The sequence below is a fragment of the Melanotaenia boesemani genome, chromosome 22 (assembly GCF_017639745.1).
Source record: "Melanotaenia boesemani isolate fMelBoe1 chromosome 22, fMelBoe1.pri, whole genome shotgun sequence".
NCBI classification, from domain to species: Eukaryota; Metazoa; Chordata; class Actinopteri; order Atheriniformes; family Melanotaeniidae; genus Melanotaenia; species Melanotaenia boesemani.
Window position 1 is genome coordinate 22,975,198 of NC_055703.1, and position 19,981 is coordinate 22,995,178.

Here is a 19,981-nt window from a genome sequence, read left to right on the forward strand (position 1 = left end):
GATCAATTTTAAATGTGCATGAATATTGAATATTCCAGTAAAACCAAATTTTGCACACATTTGATCCCAATTCTTTTTAGATTTGGAAAAGTCTTCCTCTTTTCCCATCTCTATCCGGACTCTTGTTTCTTTGAATTCGAGTCAGCCAGAGTGTGTATCTCTTGGACAAAAAAATCTGAAGGTAAGTAAAACATTGATATTTTTTCTTTTCTTTGAGGGAAAATTTAAACATGTTCTACTATATTTCATATATTTATTTTTATTATACTATACATTTACACTAGCCTCGCAATAGATTTAATAGGTCTAATAAAATCTAAAATGGTTCACAAAATGTGCAGGTGTCACGCCGAAGAAATAAGAAGTAAAACAAAAGCTGCCAACTGTTTTAATTTGGATTCTTCAAAATTTCAGGGACCTTTGAGTTTCCAGACTGTCTGTACTGCTTTTTAAAAATTATTTTTATTATTATTTTTTAATTTTATCAAGCTTATATATAAAGCAGGGCTAATTTAATCCATACAGGGGCGGAGCTAGAGGGGTGACCAAAGTGGCGCTAGCCACCTCCTCTGATTGGACACCACAGGTGCCACATCAGGTGATTAACAGTTCACTGGAGGACGACAAGAATGTCATTCCAGACACACAGACACATACACACGTATACACAGATCGGCACCATACCAGTTTAAAGTAAAAGTGGTTTCCTCTTAAGTAATCCCTTAAAGTTGCACTATGTAACTTTCTGGCCCTAAAACATGGAAAGTTACATAGTGTTCCTGATTCGTTTGAGGGCACAGTGACATTTATTATGAACATTTCCAGAGCCAGTGCTGCCCAGCAGTGTCCTGAGGTTGAGAAACCACAATTTAAAATTTTTGCTTCTGGGACTCCATGTAAAGTTGCAGCCGAGTTTAGCTTTATGCACTGTCACATGCTAGCAGGTAGATATCAACACTATGGTTGTTTTGGATGTGCATATTAACCACATATTAAAGCAGCCCACATTACCTGACACAGTTGCTAGAATATACACCTCTGTTTCACACCCCACAAGCTCCAGATCGTTCAGATGCAAATTAAGATCCATAATATTCTACAGGAGCAGAGTGTTTCTCTTAGGAACAGGTTTGTTTCAGTCAACAGCTTTGATGGAGGTTTTATAATTTTTTGAACTTTGAAAGACCAGATTAGATGTTAGAAATGTTTATACAGACAGAATGAGTACTACTTTCTCTTTCTACCATAATTTCTCAAATTTTCAAGTATGCTCTAGACACCTAAAGAGTTAAATCTCATTAAACTGCTTTCAGGCTGAGGTGGAGCCATTAAACCATTACAGGCTTTTAAGCAGCAGACACTTACACAAGCCATTATGCAAAGACAGCATAACCAATAATGCAATAATTGAGTCTTTTTGTTTTCTTAAGATTTGTATCTTTTCATGTTGCTTTTCTGAATTGTTGATGCTATCACAGCTTTTAGGCTGCCAGCCTCAACTTGGACAACATCATAACTTGGTTGCAACATCATAATTTACCCAGCCCAAAGGGCCCACACCTTAAATGTTGTTTTTGAATTTTAAACAAGGATAAACTTTTCTAAGTGGGAATGTGCTGCTTCAAAAGGACCTGTTGCACATGACATAACCAGAAAAAACTAGCACCTTACTGCAAAGGGTAGAAACTGGAGCTTCAAGTCTGAGCAGCCGTGTCAATATTTGGACAGTGCAAGGAAGGGATCATTAAGAGGATGTGGAGGAATTGCTTCGTGTTTGGGCAGGGATAGTGGTTCAGATGTAAATGCATGCTGTGTATTTACAGCAGCAATAAACAGAGATGTCATCCAGTTTGGACAATGCAAGAATACAAATGCATACATAGTGTAAAAAGTTTTTATTTTAAGATTTTTGCAAAGTCTTTTCCATAAACACCAGGCATGCAAGTCTGAAGTAACAAGTCACGCTCCAGTTTTAAACTGACAATGTCAATACAAATGGAAAGGAATCAATCTGAAAAACAGCAGGGTTTGTATACGTTATGCAAGTTTGTAATCCTGCAGAAGGTCTCAGGTTCTGCTGATAGATGCAGAGTTTCTTGAGTGGTGGGAAAAAGAGATTTGCACAAACACAGAAAGGGGGAAAAAATTCTCATTAAATCTTAACAAGTATTCTTAGCTTCTGAATACTTTGGTTAAGGTCAACATGTACAACTGCACTTTGCTTGGAAAAACATTCACATAAATAAAATTTTCTGATATACATATTTACATTATAAACAGTTTTTGTTTTATTTACTTTTACAAATGCATATTGAGTTTTACATTTTACATCAGACAGCAGGCACATATGAAGCCAAGCGTGGCAGACAGGAGCTCAACACAACTGTTAATCTATTTACATGCCCTGAACACTCACATTGAGGTTTGCAATATTTCAAGTTGAACAACCATCTTCAAAGATCTGTATGCACATGTGCGGGGATAAGTATAAGTTACTAATCATACATCATGCATTTCACATTTAAAATATGCAAGGAATGCTCAACAGGTAGTTTCATAAAAAAGACACATTACATTTTAATCTATGATAATCTTTTAGCTACATTTGCACTGCTGTTTATGCCTTAATCTAAAGGGCATTTAATGCCCCTTATAAAAGGACATTTTATAGGGGATAACACCTAATCTTATGATGTAGATCAAAACGCCTGCATGGGTGATGTTGTATATACAGCTGAGCAGTATCAGGGGCACAGAAAAATGCTATAAAAAGAAAAAAAAAATCATTTCTCTATTATGAGGAGGGCGGTGGTTTTTGTTGCAGTCATTGCAGGTCCTACGCAGTAGTTAGACTTCAACAGTCTCCTTTTGAGAAATGGTGGACAGAAGGTGGATATGTAAGCATCTTTAAACCCTGAATGACAGAAGCAGTAAACCAGCGGGTCCAGAAGGCAGTCTGTGAAGGATAAAACCATGAGGCTGTCGTTCACCTGAACCGCTATATTTTCTGCTTCTTCCCACTCCTTCAGCCGCACGCTCAGAAGAACAGCTCTGGCTATTGCGCAAGGCAAGAAGCAGATAGAGAAGACAATGACAACCGACATGACCACAAACACAACTCTCCTCAGTTTGGCCTGTTTCCCCATTGTCGTCTTCTTCAGCCGGTTCACGATGCGTATCGTGCAGTAGACGAGGATAATGAAGGGAATGATGATTTGACTGAAGAACACTAACTGTGGGGGGAAATATTAAGAAGCTACAATAAGCATCAATCAGACTTTGCTGTATATTACTCCTTTATTTTATTTGATTCATATAAAATGCATGCAGTAAACAGTCAAAATGTTTTGTTTCATTAAGTCAGAAAATTATGTTTGAAACCATGGGACAAATAGCTTTTTTTTTTTTTTTGCTGAGACAAATTTGATAAGTGATAAATTTAAAAATAGTAGCTGATGACATGTAGCATGACTGCTCCATTAAATGACAATACCCACAAATGAGAGAAACCCAAGTTAATTCTGGGGCCAGCACGTGTACTTGCATAGCCTGTGGCAATCTGCTAGTTAGAGATGTGGAAAGAATTACCATCTCAGGTAATACTTAACACGAATGGCAGGCTGTCTTCAAAGTCAGTAAGGTTATGTAAATTTCTAGTGGTCTACTTAAATGTTGGAATGCTGAGGTGCACATTTAACTTACATATCTCCTACCTGCATGGGTCTTTACATAAGACAGCAAACAACAAAAAGGACTATATGGAAAATAAAATTTAGGGCAGTACCAACATAGTCCAAAAGAAGCAAAATGCAGTTTATGGCAGCGTACATGAAAGGTTAAATCTTAAAGGATTGAAGATGAGTAAAGAATCTCTTGTCTATTTTTAGCAACCGTGTAAGAAAATCACTGAAATGTTCCTCAAAGAGAGGCTAGAAGGAATTGGTATGTTTTCCATCTACATAGCATAGTATCTTGAAACCATTCAGTAATCTGGAGAGATTCCAGTGCGGAAGAGATGACGCCACAATCCTAAACTGGACATCCTGATCTGTGATCCCGCGGATGATACTGCATGTAGAACAATCAGTCATTAACTACACAAAAAGGAAGAGTTAAACTTCACTGTGAAACAGCTTGAGGTGATGTCAACAATCTTTTAAGGCTCCGAGGCATCTGGGATGAACCGTCACACAGATCAATCAGTATTTAAGCTCCTTTTTTTTAATAAGAAGAAGCAGAAATGAGCGATAATTGATTTAAATTAGGGATGGGCAACTCCAGTCCTGCAGGTTTTAGATGTTTCCCTGTTTAATTACACCTGATTCAAATTAATTGGTCATTGTGCAGAACTTTGCAACAAACTGTTGGATTCATTTTATTTAAATCCGGTGTGTTAAAGCAGGAAACGTCTAAAACCTAAAGGAACAGGGGCCCTTGAGAAACTAATCCGCCTACCCTTGCTCTGGACCAGTGTTTCTCAATCCTGGTCCTCAGGGACCTTTGCCCTGCATGTTTATGTTCTTTCCAACTCCAACACATGAAAATGAAAATGAACTGAGCTGCACATAAATTTCTTGCAAACTAATGAGCCATTCATTTGAGTCAGGTGTGTCAAAGTATACTGTAGACACCTCTAAAACATGCGGGGTAGTGGTCCCTAATGACCAGGACTGAACAACACTGCTCTAGAAAAGGACCATTTAGTCTGTTTATCAGCAACAAGTCCAATAGCCAGGTTCTGTGATGGTATGGGGTTGAATCAGTGCCCCTGGCAAGGCTCATTTACATTTATGTGATGGCAGCATTAATGCTGAAAAGTTTATAGCACATGCTGGAACATCTTGTATAATAAGGGGGATAATTCCTTTTCCATGGTTCCATGCAGCTTTTATCCCAATGCTTAATTCTATTAATCCAGTCATACTAACAAAGGCGTGTGTGGATAAATAACATTTACACATTTTGTGGTTTTTAAAAGGAAACACTTGAGAATGATATCTGTGTCAGTGTGGGGACATTTACGCTGTAATTCCTTCCTGCAACCTGCATCAGCAATATTTTAGAAGTTGGAGCCTTTTATCACAATTTTTAGACTAAATGACCTGAAATGCTGTCTTGAATAGAAGATTTGCTGTCCTGCATATTTTGGAAAGGTATAGCTGAAGAAGTAGAGCATACAGAAACTGTCCCAACTTCTTTTATATTGCAGTTTAAATTAAAATAAACATTTATTTGTGTTATGAGCAGATATTTTGGAGCCAATTTGATGTAAAAGTAAAGAAACCAAACGGTACCTCTCTGAAGGTATCTGTCACATCATGAGACGGGGTCTCCACTTGCCGGCCGTGGCTGTTGCAGCACTCGAAGGTCTTGACCATGGTTGGGATGGTGAGAGGCAGCAGAAACAGCCAGATGACCACAGAGATCTGAGGGGATTTCTTCAACACTTTGACACAGTTTTTCCTCCCAAGATGGACCACATTAAAGTAGCGATCGAGGGAAAGAGCGACGAGGAAGGCAATACTGGCTCCTCGGTTGAGAAAAAGCATGAAGAGCATCATCTTACAAACCACGTCGTCATCGCTGCGCCTCATGTTGTGCTGGTAATGGTAGATCTTGACGGGAAGGCAGACCACTAGCAAAAAATCAGCAACAACTATGTTGAACAGGAAGATGCTTTTATTCTTCCAGAATTTGAATCTGAGGAGAGAGTAATTCACAGAACCATTAATATTTTTTTTACAAACAACCTGCAAGTATAGAGAAGCAGAAAAAAATTATATGAAATATTAATATTTAATATTGATTTTTATCTGAATATATCACCTGAGAAGTCTACAGAATATCTGCACATCCTGTTGCTGCAATTTACTCAAATAGGTGTAGTTTGGTTACCATTGTAGAAAAAAATGACTAAGTGGGGACTCACTGGCAAAATCTTATGAGTGCATTTATTTCTTTATATTTCAGAGATTTCATTCATTTATGATTTTAAAGTATTTAATTTGCTAATGCTTTTCTTTTTGCACAGCAAGTTCAGTGCTGGAAATATGCAGTAGTAAAGAAAATGCTTTTGCCCCAATTAAAACATAATCATCAATCCCAACAAGGTATTAAAGCAAATTTCTTCGGTCTGCAGCTTGCAGCTTTTTAACCTAAATAAAAAAAATATGTTCCCCTTTTTTCCAATTTTAAGGCTGATGGATTGCTTCACAAATATTTCTTCTTTTTCAAAAAGGAATTTGGTTCAGTTAAGGATCATTTCAGCTACAAACTTTCATCAACACATTTTAATGAGATTTACCTGATTTTGCCCACCTGCCAAAAAATGAAACAGAATAAAACTATATCTTGTTCTTCAGTGAAATAACCATTATATGTTTTTTTTTTCAAATATTCCAAAATAGAAAATAAGTTTCTAGTCAGCATTTCATCTCCTTGACCTAATCTCATTAAAAACAAAAGTAAATTCAGACAAATTTTTCATAGGAAATTCCTACTTTTCAGCTCAGTGCGGTTTTCCACACTGCGTTGGCACCACATTTTAAAGTGCTTTTAGGAAACAGAACAGGGCAGTGACACAATGTGTGTGTGTGTGTGTATGTGTGTGTGTGTGTGTGGGGCTGTTTCCTTTTACCTGAAGATGAAGATGTAAAGGACAGACAGGTTGAGAGGTAGACCCAGCATGAATTCTCCAAGCATCAGCCAGGAGAGGGCTTGATATGTGACTGTAGTTGGTGTTTTGCAGTGGTCAATGGATCTATTTGTCAAACTTTCGTCTTGGCTTGACATAACTGAGCTGGACTCTGCAGAAGCTGTTGTCAAAGTAGTTTGTATGTAATACTGTAATAGGAAAGAGAAGTGTAGTATTTTCACTGACATCATAAAGTTGAAACCTCCGTCTTGAGCTTGTTGTTTCCACTTCAAGTTTTGAATCCTCTCTTAGAAGCAAATTCCTCCTCTCACTCTAATCCAAAAAATTTAGCTGTCCCTTTTGAAAAGCCTAATAATGATTGTGGAGCCAAAACATACAGATAAATCAAATCGTCCACAGGAATATAGAAGCATGAAGAGAAAAGAGCCTGGGTCTGTCTGTGTGTGGTCTCCTTATCTGAAGCCACTGCCGATCTTTCTGCAGAATTTCTGGTCAGCTGGAGGCGTGGTTTATGGAGAGAAGCCTGCACATGCTTTTTTTTTTCTTTGTCAAACTGAGAGCTTTGATTGAGTTTTATAATAATGCAAGATGACTCCAGTTTTCATGACTCACAGAAGGAGATGTTTGGAAAGTGTCCACTGAAGCCGCTTCGCTAACAGAACAGGGAAAAAAACCATGTGAAATTCCTCAAGTGGTTGTCCACATTAACCATCATTGCCATCATACGTATATAGTGGCATGTTTGGAAGAAACAAAGATAGTGTTTTAAGGAAAACTATTCACGAACATCTGGATAAACAATAAAATGCATAATCAAAATATGTGGATTTAAATTCAAATGAACACGATTAAAACTTAATAACCCATGATGGCAAAGTAACAATAAAAAAAACTGCTCTTAATGAATTTTTAATGTATTTAAATCTGGAATTTGTCATTAACAAAATGACAAATTCTGTTAGACAAACTTAAAAATGTTAGATTCTATAAGCTTTGTGCACCTGGGATTTGAGAATTTTGTTTAATCTTCCTTGCAGATCATTTCAGACATCATTGGTTTAAATCTGATCTGACACTTTCAGGTTTCCTAAAAAAGTTTTAAAATGTGGGCCCCAGAGGCCAGAAACTCACATCTACTTGCTTTGGCTGGTTGTCAAACTGACGGATGATCCCAACTTGTCCCAGTCTCAGGTATCAGCACTTTGTAGCAGGTTGTCTTCAACTGCTTGTCTGAATCTGGTTTCATGACAGTGCATGACTGATTTCAGACCCTTTATCAAGGGTCAGCTTTACCAATTTGACATCATTAAAATAAGAAAAACATGTACTCGGTTATGTTATGATAAAATACATGAGAGGGTGTCATCCTTTGACAGTAAATACCAACAAATGATACATGAAACTACAAAAGTGAAGAATAGCAACACAGGTATCCACTGGCTATACCGGCTCATTCCATTACAGAATCGCAGAGGAGCTGGAGTGTATCCCAGCAGGTTGTAGCCGAGAGGCAGGGTACGACCTGGACTGGTTGCTAGTCCGTTGCAGGGTCAACACAGAGACAAACAAGCACTCATGCACACACCTAGGAAGAATTTAGACACCAATGGACCTAATAAGCCATGAAAAAACTCACCTAAAGTGAGAACATGCAGACTCCATGCAGAAAAGACCTAGCAGAGGCTCCAACTGGAACCATCTCACTGAGAGGTGACAGTGCTAAACACCATGCAGTCCAATTTAGCAACACAGGCAGAAATTGTATACAAAGATGCAGCAACTGTCACTCTAAGTTCCTTGGGAAAAATAACTACTTTATTTACAGACCTGATTAGTTTATTTTGAATTTCTGTTTTTTTCTTTTTAGATGATATTAGCAGAGCGGGATAAGAGAATGGATTAATCGCTCAAAATGATTGATTTTTCTTATTAAAAAAAAAAGGTGATTCTTTTTTTTTTTTCTGATGTGGTCTTTCATGTTTTCTCGTGCAGCTCCATGAGTACGTGTCTGAAAACGTTCAGGTTTGCAGAATAACCTGGTGAGCTTTTCTGAGCTCCCTGCTTGGTTACTCATTTTCCACGTAGTCGGGTCTGAGGAGAGGGATGAGTTTTTGGGTGTAGTTTCATGGGACAAAAAGGGCCATCTTGTGCTTCTTGTGTTTTATAATATCGCCAACACAAGAAGCATAAAACAAAGAGATCTGTATTGTGATTAAGCATGTTAGAAATGTGATGCATATATTATTTATTATAATCAGACAAAAAAAATATATATGGTGTAAGACTTAAAACACAACAGGAAAATTCAGTTCAGTAGTTTTTCATTGTTAGTTAATGAACTGCGGAGCAGAGGAAGATGGTAAGGAAATACTTATAAATGTGTAGTTAGTTGGCAAAAAAGCTTCTTACACATTTATAAAAAATGCTTTTTTGTTTTATGAACATTGACAAAATCTAGACTAAAGCAGCGTGGTTCGTGGTATTTTAAACAGATTGGTCCCTTCAAGTCAAACATTAAGGTAACCTCTACCCCTCTCTTTCCTGATCTCGTAATCATCACTGACAAACACCACTAAAACCCAGCAGGCTAATGATTCAAAACTCAAACATAAACTTTAATTCCTGTTTCACATTTACTTCTACACTTCCGTGCTGCCAGATCTGTCTCAGACATGACATAATAACGCTCATCTGCATTGCCAAAATCCTTCTGAAACATGTTCAAAGGTTACACATGTAGCGTCTTGTACCACTGACCATAACAGCTAATTCCGATCCAACATTGTCAGTGCATTGCTTTTACTTTAGAAAAGCTGGAATTTCTTGAATGATTCCAGGTATTTATCTTTTTCCATATATGCATAAAGATAAAGTGGTGATACCAAGTAGAGAGAAGATGATTGACTTGCTTCTGTGCATGTAAATGTCACACATCATAGGAAAAGGAAGTACAAAAAGATGTTATGTAGATAAGTAGCCAGAAGGGAAGAGATAAAAATACAAGGTTTCTTTTGTACAAGACAGACATGCAATAAGCACATCCCATTTGTAAATAAAGACAGATTAACTTTAATTTCCATTTTCTCCTGTAGCTTTGTGTCACAGTAAATGGAAATCTAGTCCATGGATGATGATTTTACACTTTTCACAGACTTGAAGTTAAAAAGAAACTCCAGTATAAACATTATCAAATCATTTTCTGATAATTCAGTCCTTAGGGAAGTGTTCAACATGCATTTTTTTTCTTTTAAAATTTCCGTAATGGCTTTACATTCATTACTCACCAAGTGGGGGATATTCAACTTTCAGGTGGAATTTAGGGAAATTTTAAAGAGTTCATGCTACGCTGATATTATACCATAAATTTAGGGTATTTAAGCAGAATATTGCTAAGATAATTCCCTTATCTCAAACAATTTACTGAAACAAAACCTAACAGTGGCAGGCTTGCCACAACATACAGTTGCCAATGTCTCAATAACCTCTCATGTACTCGGTGTCGTCTTGTTCTTATGTCAAAATGTGAAGGAGGACAGTTTAAATGAAAGCTTGAACCAGAATATTTAGTGACTGATTCATGATTCAGACACTTTTGTGTGTGTGTATGTGGTTAAATATCTTGTTGGAGAACAGCCGGTTGTACAATAAATGTTTAAACACTGTGCATGTGTATTCAAAAGTTTAGAGAAAGCCAAATCAAGTTCATCTAGAAAGGTTGTGGTGTGTTTTAGGTACATTTTGACATCAAACAAAAGCTGAATATCCCCAACTTTTTGTGAGTAGTGTTATTCATATGCTCAGTCTTGTTGTAATGCCCTTGTAGTATTTCTAATTTAGGCTTTTAACTCCAAGTTCTCTCTCGTGTGTGTGTGCGTACAGCAGTTTGGTCATCTTTATTTTCAAATGCACTTTGTATTTATATTCATATTTTAAATATACTCCTGGCAACAGCTAAACAAATAGGGATGTGTACTACCTGCTTATACTTTCAATTCAAGCTGATTAAAGAAGTTCAGCTTGTGCATTGATATTGGATTTAATGATTGAGACAGAACATTTAATAGATGTTCCAGATTAGAGAAATAGGTATTCTAATTTAGTTTAGTGTTTCAGTTTTACACTCTTATCTTGTGATTTACGTTACGAGCTTATGGAAAGTAAAAGAGGTCTTGTTCATTGATGAAACCAGTATGTCATATAAAGCTGAGAAGTTGCGTTGTTGGGGGTTTGGAGACACCTTGTGTTCCAGAGAAACTCTCAGAAACAGAAAATAACATTAAGATCTTATCTCCCCTATCTTTCTCAATGTCTCTTTTCTTTGGAAACCTAAAGTTTCCCTTCTGTCAACCCTTGTCATAAATCAGTATAATCCACAAGCTGGCAGTGACCACGTTACAGTTTTGGTAATTCACTAACAGCTGAAGTGCTTCCTGTAGATGCGGTTACTCAATTTTCTCAATTTACTACAAGAAAAGTTGTTTGTCTGTTAATATTATAGAATATGATAAACATGGCTCAGGCATCTGGTTAGGATGCCTCCTGGACGCCTGCCTAGTGAGGTGTTCTGTACATGTCCCACCGGAAAGAGGCCCTGGGGAAGACCCAGGACACGCTGGATGGACTACATCTCTCGGCTGGCCTGGGAACGCCTCGGGATCCCTTTGGATGAGCTGGTGAATGTGGCCAGGGAGAGGGAAGTCTGGGTTTTCCTGCTTAGCCAGCTGCCCCCGCGACCCAACTCCGGATGAACGGAAGAAAATAGATGGATGGATGGAAAATCTATATGCAAACTAAGTGACTAATTTCATATGAGACCTTACAGCATCGTGTAAAAAATGTTTGTTTTATGGTTTGTTTTTTTACTGCAAGTTTCTGCAACATGTTTTGCATGTTATGATAAATAAAGATAAAGTTCATTCAAACAATTTATCCATACCATTTTTTAGAGAGACAAAAAAAAAAGAAAAGAAAACCATGAACTCAACAAATAAGAAACACGCCGAGCTGAAAGTCCTCTATTCTAAGTTCATCAGAAACTGGCTGAGAAGTGGGGGATCTTTTGGCCCCCATAACAATGAATCAAAGCAATCATCATCATCTGTGTCCTTGTCTCCCTTACACAATCTATCATGTGATTGGCCAGATGCCAACAGACCAGTCAGCTGCTGAAGCTCTTGTGTGATTTTCTTAACATCCAATTTGTGCTGTGAGGCCTTCAGAGTGGCTGCATTAAATGGGAATGTCCGAATGAAGTTTCCAACTCTGACTGGAGGAATGTCTTTTCCAGTCTGTGCTGTGGAACCTCCCACTTGGATCCTTTCCGGCTTCTGACTCCCACTGTGAATAAAAACATAAAACATTTGACGTGAATGAATGACTTGTGCTGATTAATCCTCAAGCAACTGTTTATGCTGAATATAGTAATATAGTGTAGTAATGATCATACTAGATCAGTGGTGTACTTTGTTTTATTTCTATGTTGTAAATCTAAGATAGTTGTGATGCATATCCATGCATACGTGTAGATTTTTCTCCAGAGTTTTGTTATGCATCAGTTTTATGTTTTAAAAACACCAGCTTGCTGTGTGTAAGCAGTATTGATGCAGCACTGATCTGCCTTTGATGTGTGAGATGTACAAAAGAGAAAAAGTGTGTTAATAGAGACCTCCCTGTTTCACCAATGAAGTGCATACAAGGAGTATGAAAGCATGAAAAAGCTGAAGATGATAAGTTAAAGATTTCCAGAAAGGGATGCAGAAGATCTTGGTCCAAATTGGTCCATTTCTTTGAGTTTACTATGTTTACATTTATTTGATTGCGCAAAAATCAAAGCCCAGGGTTTTTTTATGGTCTTTTGATCAAGAATTATTTCAAAACCTTTAGATTATCAGTAACTCTGACAAGTTGATCTGAAGTCCCTGCAATAAAATTTCTGATAAGTGATTTTTTCTTAAAAAGCTAACACACCCTCATACAGTTAAGTAAACTCAGACAATTATTCCATTACATCTTCACACATTTAGAATTGATCAACCAAATCTCAAATGGCATTTATTTCATGTTTATATTTTTATTAAAAAATGAGACATAGAGGGGTTTGGAGGACTGGCTGCTGTGTTGAGCCAAACAAATTGTCTTTGCTAAGATGAGCTATATGAATAAAAGTCTTTTCTTGATACTTCAGTATTGTTCTTTATTTTTAAATTTGGCAGTTATTGAATTTACATATTAATGCTGGACCTGACAAGCAAGAAAGGAGAGCGTAAACAGATGAGAAAAAGAGAGTAAAGATTAGAATAAGAAGACACATCAGATAGGAAACAGCATCAGCTGTTAAATCAAAACAGAAAAAAACAGACAACCAGCTGCCAAGCTGTAAGAAAAAAGAACAACAATGGCATCTTCAAAAAGAACAAAGCTGACAATCATCAGGAGCACCTAAAAGCTGGAAAAAATCATGAATCACAACCATGATAATATCAGCAAAATAAGGAAAAAAAACATTAACATAAAAAACATTAGCATAACTGTAGTTATTGGTAATTACCCACAGGACAACATAGCGACTATCAGCATACAGGTCACTAAATGTATGGATAAAATATCAGAAATGAATTGTAATCAGTGGTGAGTGTGATCGAGCAAATGCGACCTGGCCCCTGCAAAGATAAAAGGCATACCAGGGGCCCCCAAGACTTGGGAGACGTGCAACCAATCCAGTGCACGAACCCACCACAGAGATGACCAAGCATCCACCCAGAAGATGGCAGATGAGGGCCCCAGCCAGAGCATCCCAAGGCCATGAAGCACAGGCCCCAGGAGGAAGGCGGACACCAGCTCTGCCAGGTGCTGGTTAACCAGAAGAAGGCAGAACGCAGAGCCCCTAAAGCCCTCTTTTTCTCCCTCAGTAATTTCATTACCTGCAAATATTTGGGAGCCCCCAACGGTTAGCTGAATGTTTGAATCCCTGCCCCTTCTGATGGGTGTCAGGTATCTGAGAAGAAACGTCCGCCTCTGTTGAAAGATTAATTTCAGCCTCTGTTTCTGTGATGTCTTGGTTTGCAACCTCAGACAACCTCAGACTGTTTTCCATTTGGCACGATGCGAGAACAGGAGACGTCTCTCTGTTTAACTCTGACACATTTGTCCTTGAATGTGGGTCAAGTATCTGGTTTAAGGTTCGGTCGGTGCAGGTTTTGTTAGCAGTGGTGTTAAATGTTCTGCCCCTGGTTTGAACAGGGGGAAGGTGTCTATGGTAATTAGCTGTAAAAACATGTTTTGATTGTGTTTGTCTTTTCTTTGCAGTTTTAAGCAGAGGGAGTGTCTGATTTTGTGAGGATTTGATACTTTTTCTTTTCCTCTGAAACTTCTGTCCTTTTAAATTCTGAAGCAGAGGTATAGAAACACATGAGGACAGGTCTGTACTGAAACAAAGATGCTTATGCTTCTGATATGCTCTGTCTCTTAATCTGTCAATAGATGTGTAGTTCATCAAATCAATCAGATCACTGATTAGCCCCTTCTTCACTAAATTGTCAGCTTGACAGTCCAGAGTCAGCGCAGGGCTGTAGTTCACCTCCAGCAGCCACGGTTTAAACTTAATGTCAACGAGGATGTCAAAGCCAAACAGCTCCAAACAGTTTGGACAGGAGGGCACAGAGGAGGCAATGGTGAGGAGGGTCAGGGTGATTATGTTGTTGATCCTCTGCCACAGCAGGAGCTCGTTAATGTCCAGGCTGTGGAGGAAATGTCTGAATTTGCTCATGGTCCATTTGCACCCCTGACCCACCCTTCCTTTTTGGGTTTTGTAGAAGGGACCAAACCTATTGATGCTGGTGTTTGTGAGATGAGAGTACAAGTTCTGCAGAGATGACAGGTTGTACTTCTCTGTAGCGAAACGCACAAGGCCCTCCTGATGGATGTAAACAGTGAGTGGGTGAAAGCTCTTCACACACACATAGATCCTCAAGTCAAACTTGTAGCCAGAGATCAGCAGCGGGTTGCTGATATACCTCTGTACGATCATGGGGCAGTCATAGACTAAATCCTTAATGCCCTCAAAGATGAAGATCCCTCTGCCTCTGGATAGGTCCACAGGCTTACAGATCCAGTAGACAGGATGCCCTCTGTATAGACGCAGTTTGTCATACTCAGCCAGGAAGCGGGTGTAGTCGTTGGGGAGGTTGAAGGCAGTAGGACTGAAGTCATACAGAGATGATCCAAATGTGGTCCTCATTCTCCTCAGGTTGCGTGCCAAGCAGTCCTAATGAAATAAATAAATGAAATTAAAAAAAAAAAAAAAAAAAATAGCATTTGTATGGTACACACTCAAGTTTTTACCATATAAGGTTCTCTGTCCTACAGACTGGATTGACACAAGAACATGCATTCCATGCAAATGAGCATCCTATAGGCAAACTCTATGATTGGAGGACAGAGGACTGAGGAATTTTCTTTGTTTAAACCCTATATAAGACAGAACGACACATCAGGTCTTTAGGTCTTTGTTCTGGTTTTGGGACCTCCAGATTTTGCTGCAGAAATCTGTTTTGATGTCTGAACTTTTGTAATAAACTTCTTTTTATTATTCAAGTCAGAGTCCAGAGACGTTTTTGCCTGAAAGCCAATTTTTCCACATGTCCTGATCAAGATACATCATTTTCTAACTGAATTAGTTTTTACAAACATTTCATTTTTGCCATTAAGACATAAGATTCCAATTAAGCAAGCTCAGCCAAACAAAATCAGAAAAGTAATATTCTAATTCAGTATTTGACCCAAAGCACATAGCATTTCTATTAAATAGTAAAGTCATGTTCTGGACTGGTAATGTAAAAGTCTTGACCTCAGTCCAATACAAATGTTATTAAGGAAGCTAAAGCGAAGTGTTCATAGGCGGAAAACCAGCAATATCTCAAAGTTGAACATATCCTGTACAGACGACCGGGCCACAATTCCTCCAGGTTGATCTGCAGTGAATCACCAACATCCAGGATGACTAAAAACTAAATTATTTGGTTCTAACTTCAGGCATGTGAAGACATGTCAGCATGGCTTAAATGTAATATTCCTGCAAATCCCACATTGTGCCTACTAGGTGACTTGGGTGACATTAACATGGTAATTAACTCTGCACACATGATCCTTGTAGTCTTATCCATTGCAAAGAAAACTGTCTTTGTGAACTGGAAAACCAAAAATAATCTGTGTATTCAGCAGTTGAGGAATCTCTTACTAGACCACATTAGCATTGAAACAGTGTCTGCCTCAAAGAATCAGTTAGATAAATTCCACTCCATCTGGTCCCGTGTGATTAGCTCCATCACTTTGTGTAGGTGGAGGATTGTGACCTCGTTGTTTGTTATTGGCAGGGGGTGCTTGATGGCTGCGGGTCCTTGGTGGTTTCCCATGGTGGCGATCTGGGCTGCTCCACTGTGGGGAGCCAAGCTCTGTGTCCCGCACTCTCAGGGGCTGTGGGGGAGTCTGAGGTTGGGGTCACCTCATGGCGGTGGGGCGTGTGATAAAAACAAAAAAGAAAAAAAGCCTTATATCCATAAAGCTCCCCTTGGCAAAGCAAAATTGTTTGATACAACACAGCAGCCAGACAATTATTCTGCTTGCAATAATGATGGAAAGGACAAGTAAAGGGAAAAATATATATATATATATTGTTCATTCTACTGTCATATTTGTGTATTATTTGATTTGTTTTTTTTGTTTTTTTTTTTTGTTGTTGTTTTTTGACTTGGACATGATTGAAAAGTAACTGATTCTTTGTCATGTGTAATTCACTTGAAATTGATGGCAAAACCTAAAACAGCACTGTGTTGAAGGTTTGCTCCTATAGTCATGTAAAAGAAAATACATCCTTTCTGAAGTATATGGTTTTAGATATCACCATAGATTAAATAAATAAATAAAATGTCCTTTAAAAGGTCTTAAAACTAAAATAAATACAAGCTCCGATAACCAGCCTACACGAAACTCAGATGATTCAATAACTTGAAGAAATCTCTGTGTGCAGGAAAAAAAATGTTTCATTGGAAAAAAGTCAAGACATTTGTGTTCATAATTTACAATTTCATCTTCTCTAACAACATTTCAGTGCTGTAGTATCAAAAGGCATGTGTACCCACTTTGCTAACAGTGAAATTGTACTTTGTGCTTTCTAGCACCTCAAGTGCTGAAGAAGAGTTTAAATCATAAATTATGTTGGCGTAAATTGTAGATTCACTGAAAGATCAACAGTTTACAGCCACAGATTTCTCTGAAACAGAAACTTGTGAACTCTCCTGGTCCATCTGGAACACACGAACAAGGATATTTTCATGCATAACATAATTATGTTATATAATATATTGTATATGGTATATGGTTGTATATTATACAACCTTACGTGTGATGCCAAAAGTTTTCGGATGGTGGTTCAAGCGTTGCCATGGCAGCAGGTTGTGATATTCTGAGCTGTGAAATGCAGAACTCCGCCAATAGAGGTTCCAGTCGTCCTCCTCCTGCTTTCTCTCATCATATTCTTCCCATCCGCGCTCCAGAAGCACCTCCCTCAGCAGCTCTGGACTTCTGTCATGCAGTCTGAACACCAGAGATGAGGCCATGTACCGCTGCAGACTGCAGCACATTTATATGGATGTCAGCACCAGAGCTTTCTGTCTTTAATGTACTTTAATAGAAACTGGAACAATAGCGGAAATTATAATTTATAGATCTAGTAAATCTCTTAGATTTGCAATTAGAAATAGAGATGGAGCTTAAGTAAATTTTTTCCACTGATGTGAATTAAAAGAACGTCTTTGTGGGTCTTAGTTCTTACTTTGGTTAGAATTTAGAAAAAAAAAATTCTTGCAGAATGCCTGAGGTTACTCAGGATAAACACAAATACATTTGGGTGGGATAAATATAAGACCAAGACCATTACATGTTTTGTGAACCGATAAAAGACTCAAAATTTTCTCTAAAGCAGAGAAGTAGCCAATCCAGAGACTTAAGAATTTGTGCAATCTGGAGTTGATCCACATTCATGTTGCCAAGTTTTGTTGACCCATAGTGTACAAAAAGTCTCATTCACACAGGATGCAGTTCATATGTTCACAGCGCTTCTGCTTCTGCGGTGAAAGACCTAAAAGCCTCCTTAGGGGGAAATAAAGGGTATGAAGGAAACCTTCTCACAGCTATGATGACATGGAACAAACACAATGTTTATCATGTATTACATAATCATGAAAAGGCCGATTAATTACCTTTACAACAAGGTATAATTTGTAAGGATCATGCATTTGTGGAATGAGCAACACAGCTAAACATATTGGTAGTGCCCCCCCCAAAAATGTCCCATAACCAACAGAAGTACCAACAGGAGAATATTGCAGGGGATTTTGGCACATTTGGGGGGAGTACCGTTGTGTGTGTGTGTTACTCACTGGATTTATTTTGTGAAGATCAATGAAAACTAGCTAAAACTAAGTACCTTCCTGTTTGGTCATCAGTGTGTTACATTGCATATCTAATGCAATGATATATCTAAAAAACTGATCTTCAATTTAAAGAAAAAATCAAATAAAATTATAATACAGACTACAGTGTAAGTAATTTCATTATAACTTTTATTCTCATCTGAAAGCACATTTGTGAACTTTGTTGAAAAAATAAGAAAATTTATGTTTGGTCGATTATTTCTCCCTTTTAATAAAAACTATTAAACTTGTATTATACTTAACTGGAAAAATTGATTAGTCACCTTCACAAATGGTATAACTTGTAACAATCATGCATGTTTGGAAATTGTAGAGCACATGCAACATATTTAAATTAAAGTGCAATTGTTAATAAATATCCTTGTAGTAGATCCAGTTTCACACACTACATTTTAACTATGGGCAGACAGGTTTTGTGCAAGAGGTCATTGTGATTAACTGTCAGTTTGGGGGAAAAAAACAACTAAGATCTTTAATTTAAAACATTAGCTAATACTAGCAGTTCATCCCTGGCTGCTCTGTGTGAGCTGGAGCATTTAGATGGTAAATCTGAGAAGCCCAAACAAACCTGACACGTTAACCTGCCAGCACAAAGAGAGGATTGACCTCCAGCTTCAGATAGACTTCCCAACGAATTATTTATCATCTAAAATGTTGGCACAGTAAAGGTTGCTGCATGTTGGAATTTATGAATGTTCTGTATCCAAGATACATCCTCACTTAAGTTGATGATAAAATGTACAAATGCAAAATATTAGCTGCAGTAAGATGCATTTAAATCTCATTTTACAGTCTTTTCTAAATTTAAAGAGACCTAACAAAAACTAAAATTATAAAATAGACTCTACCCACAGATGTAAGAGGAAAAATAACTTGTCCTACCTGGAACTGAATGTAGACCAAGTTAAAGGGTTGTCAAGGAGATGGAGGGTAGATCTTTTCAGCTCACATTGCATACAGGATATTTATGACACCATCCTAGCTCCTCCTATTTATTCAAATAGGTACATGCTGTGGGTACTTACTTGTTAAACATAATTTTCCTGAGTACTAAATCTGTAATTCTATCCTGTGTACATGAGCAATGTATTTCCAACAAAAATATTTTTTTTCCAGCATTGCTAAAATCAGGCCATACATGCCTTTGTCTTATCTTACATTCATTATTATAATTCATTGTCCTCACAGGTCAAACTCTTGTTTGTTTACTTTAGGCAATTCAAAACATGACAGCCTCATTACTGGTTTAAAAGAAGTTCATATTTCCCTTAACTGCTTCCTGGTATTAATATAATGTTCAACTTTAAAGCCTTAAATGCCCTTGCACTGACATACAATACTCAGAGTTGGGATATTCAGGTTTCAGGTTTATAGAACAGAAAATGTAAAAAGCTCAAATCATGACTTTAGGACATTTACGTTGAACAGGTGGACTGATGGTGTGAAAGTGAACAGTATGATTGTTTAGATACAACCAGAACATTTAGTGGTTGATGCAGTAAGCAGTATTAAGTACTGAACATTTGTACATAAGCATTAAAAAAAAAAAAAATCATCTGTATAGGTTTTATTGTACTCTGACACAAAGCTGAATAGTCCCAACTTTGATGTCTCACTTATGGACTTGATGTGTGCCATCCTGACCACTGAGATCTGGAGGATACCATTTTCACTTTCAAGTGCTGCTTTTGACAGAAATTTTTCACTTTCTAAAGGAACTCTGCCTGCTGTACTCCCCATATAACCGATTTTTAAAGCACCTTTGGCATCATCTGATGGGTACATTTCATATAGATGTTGATTTGGCTGCTGGTCCCCCATTTCTTTTTTTTTTTTT

At 37.7% G+C, this 19,981-nt stretch overlaps 2 protein-coding genes across 2 annotated transcripts; both read right to left on the reverse strand.

Annotated features, from left to right (window-relative positions):
* Positions 1-2,783: 2,783 nt before the first annotated feature.
* On the reverse strand, positions 2,784-6,792 carry gpr31 (G protein-coupled receptor 31). The gene is made up of 3 exons (XM_041976805.1): positions 6,638-6,792; positions 5,295-5,700; positions 2,784-3,233 (listed from the first exon to the last, which is right to left on the reverse strand). The coding sequence occupies exons 1-3, from the start codon at positions 6,790-6,792 to the stop codon at positions 2,784-2,786; spliced, it is 1,011 nt and encodes a 336-aa protein (XP_041832739.1).
* Positions 6,793-11,670: 4,878 nt separating this feature from the next.
* On the reverse strand, positions 11,671-19,082 carry ttll2 (tubulin tyrosine ligase-like family, member 2). The gene is made up of 5 exons (XM_041976806.1): positions 19,027-19,082; positions 17,047-17,281; positions 14,081-14,918; positions 13,389-13,575; positions 11,671-11,992 (listed from the first exon to the last, which is right to left on the reverse strand). The coding sequence occupies exons 2-5, from the start codon at positions 17,266-17,268 to the stop codon at positions 11,671-11,673; spliced, it is 1,569 nt and encodes a 522-aa protein (XP_041832740.1). The 5' UTR covers positions 17,269-17,281; positions 19,027-19,082.
* Between the last annotated feature and the right edge of the window lie 899 nt (positions 19,083-19,981).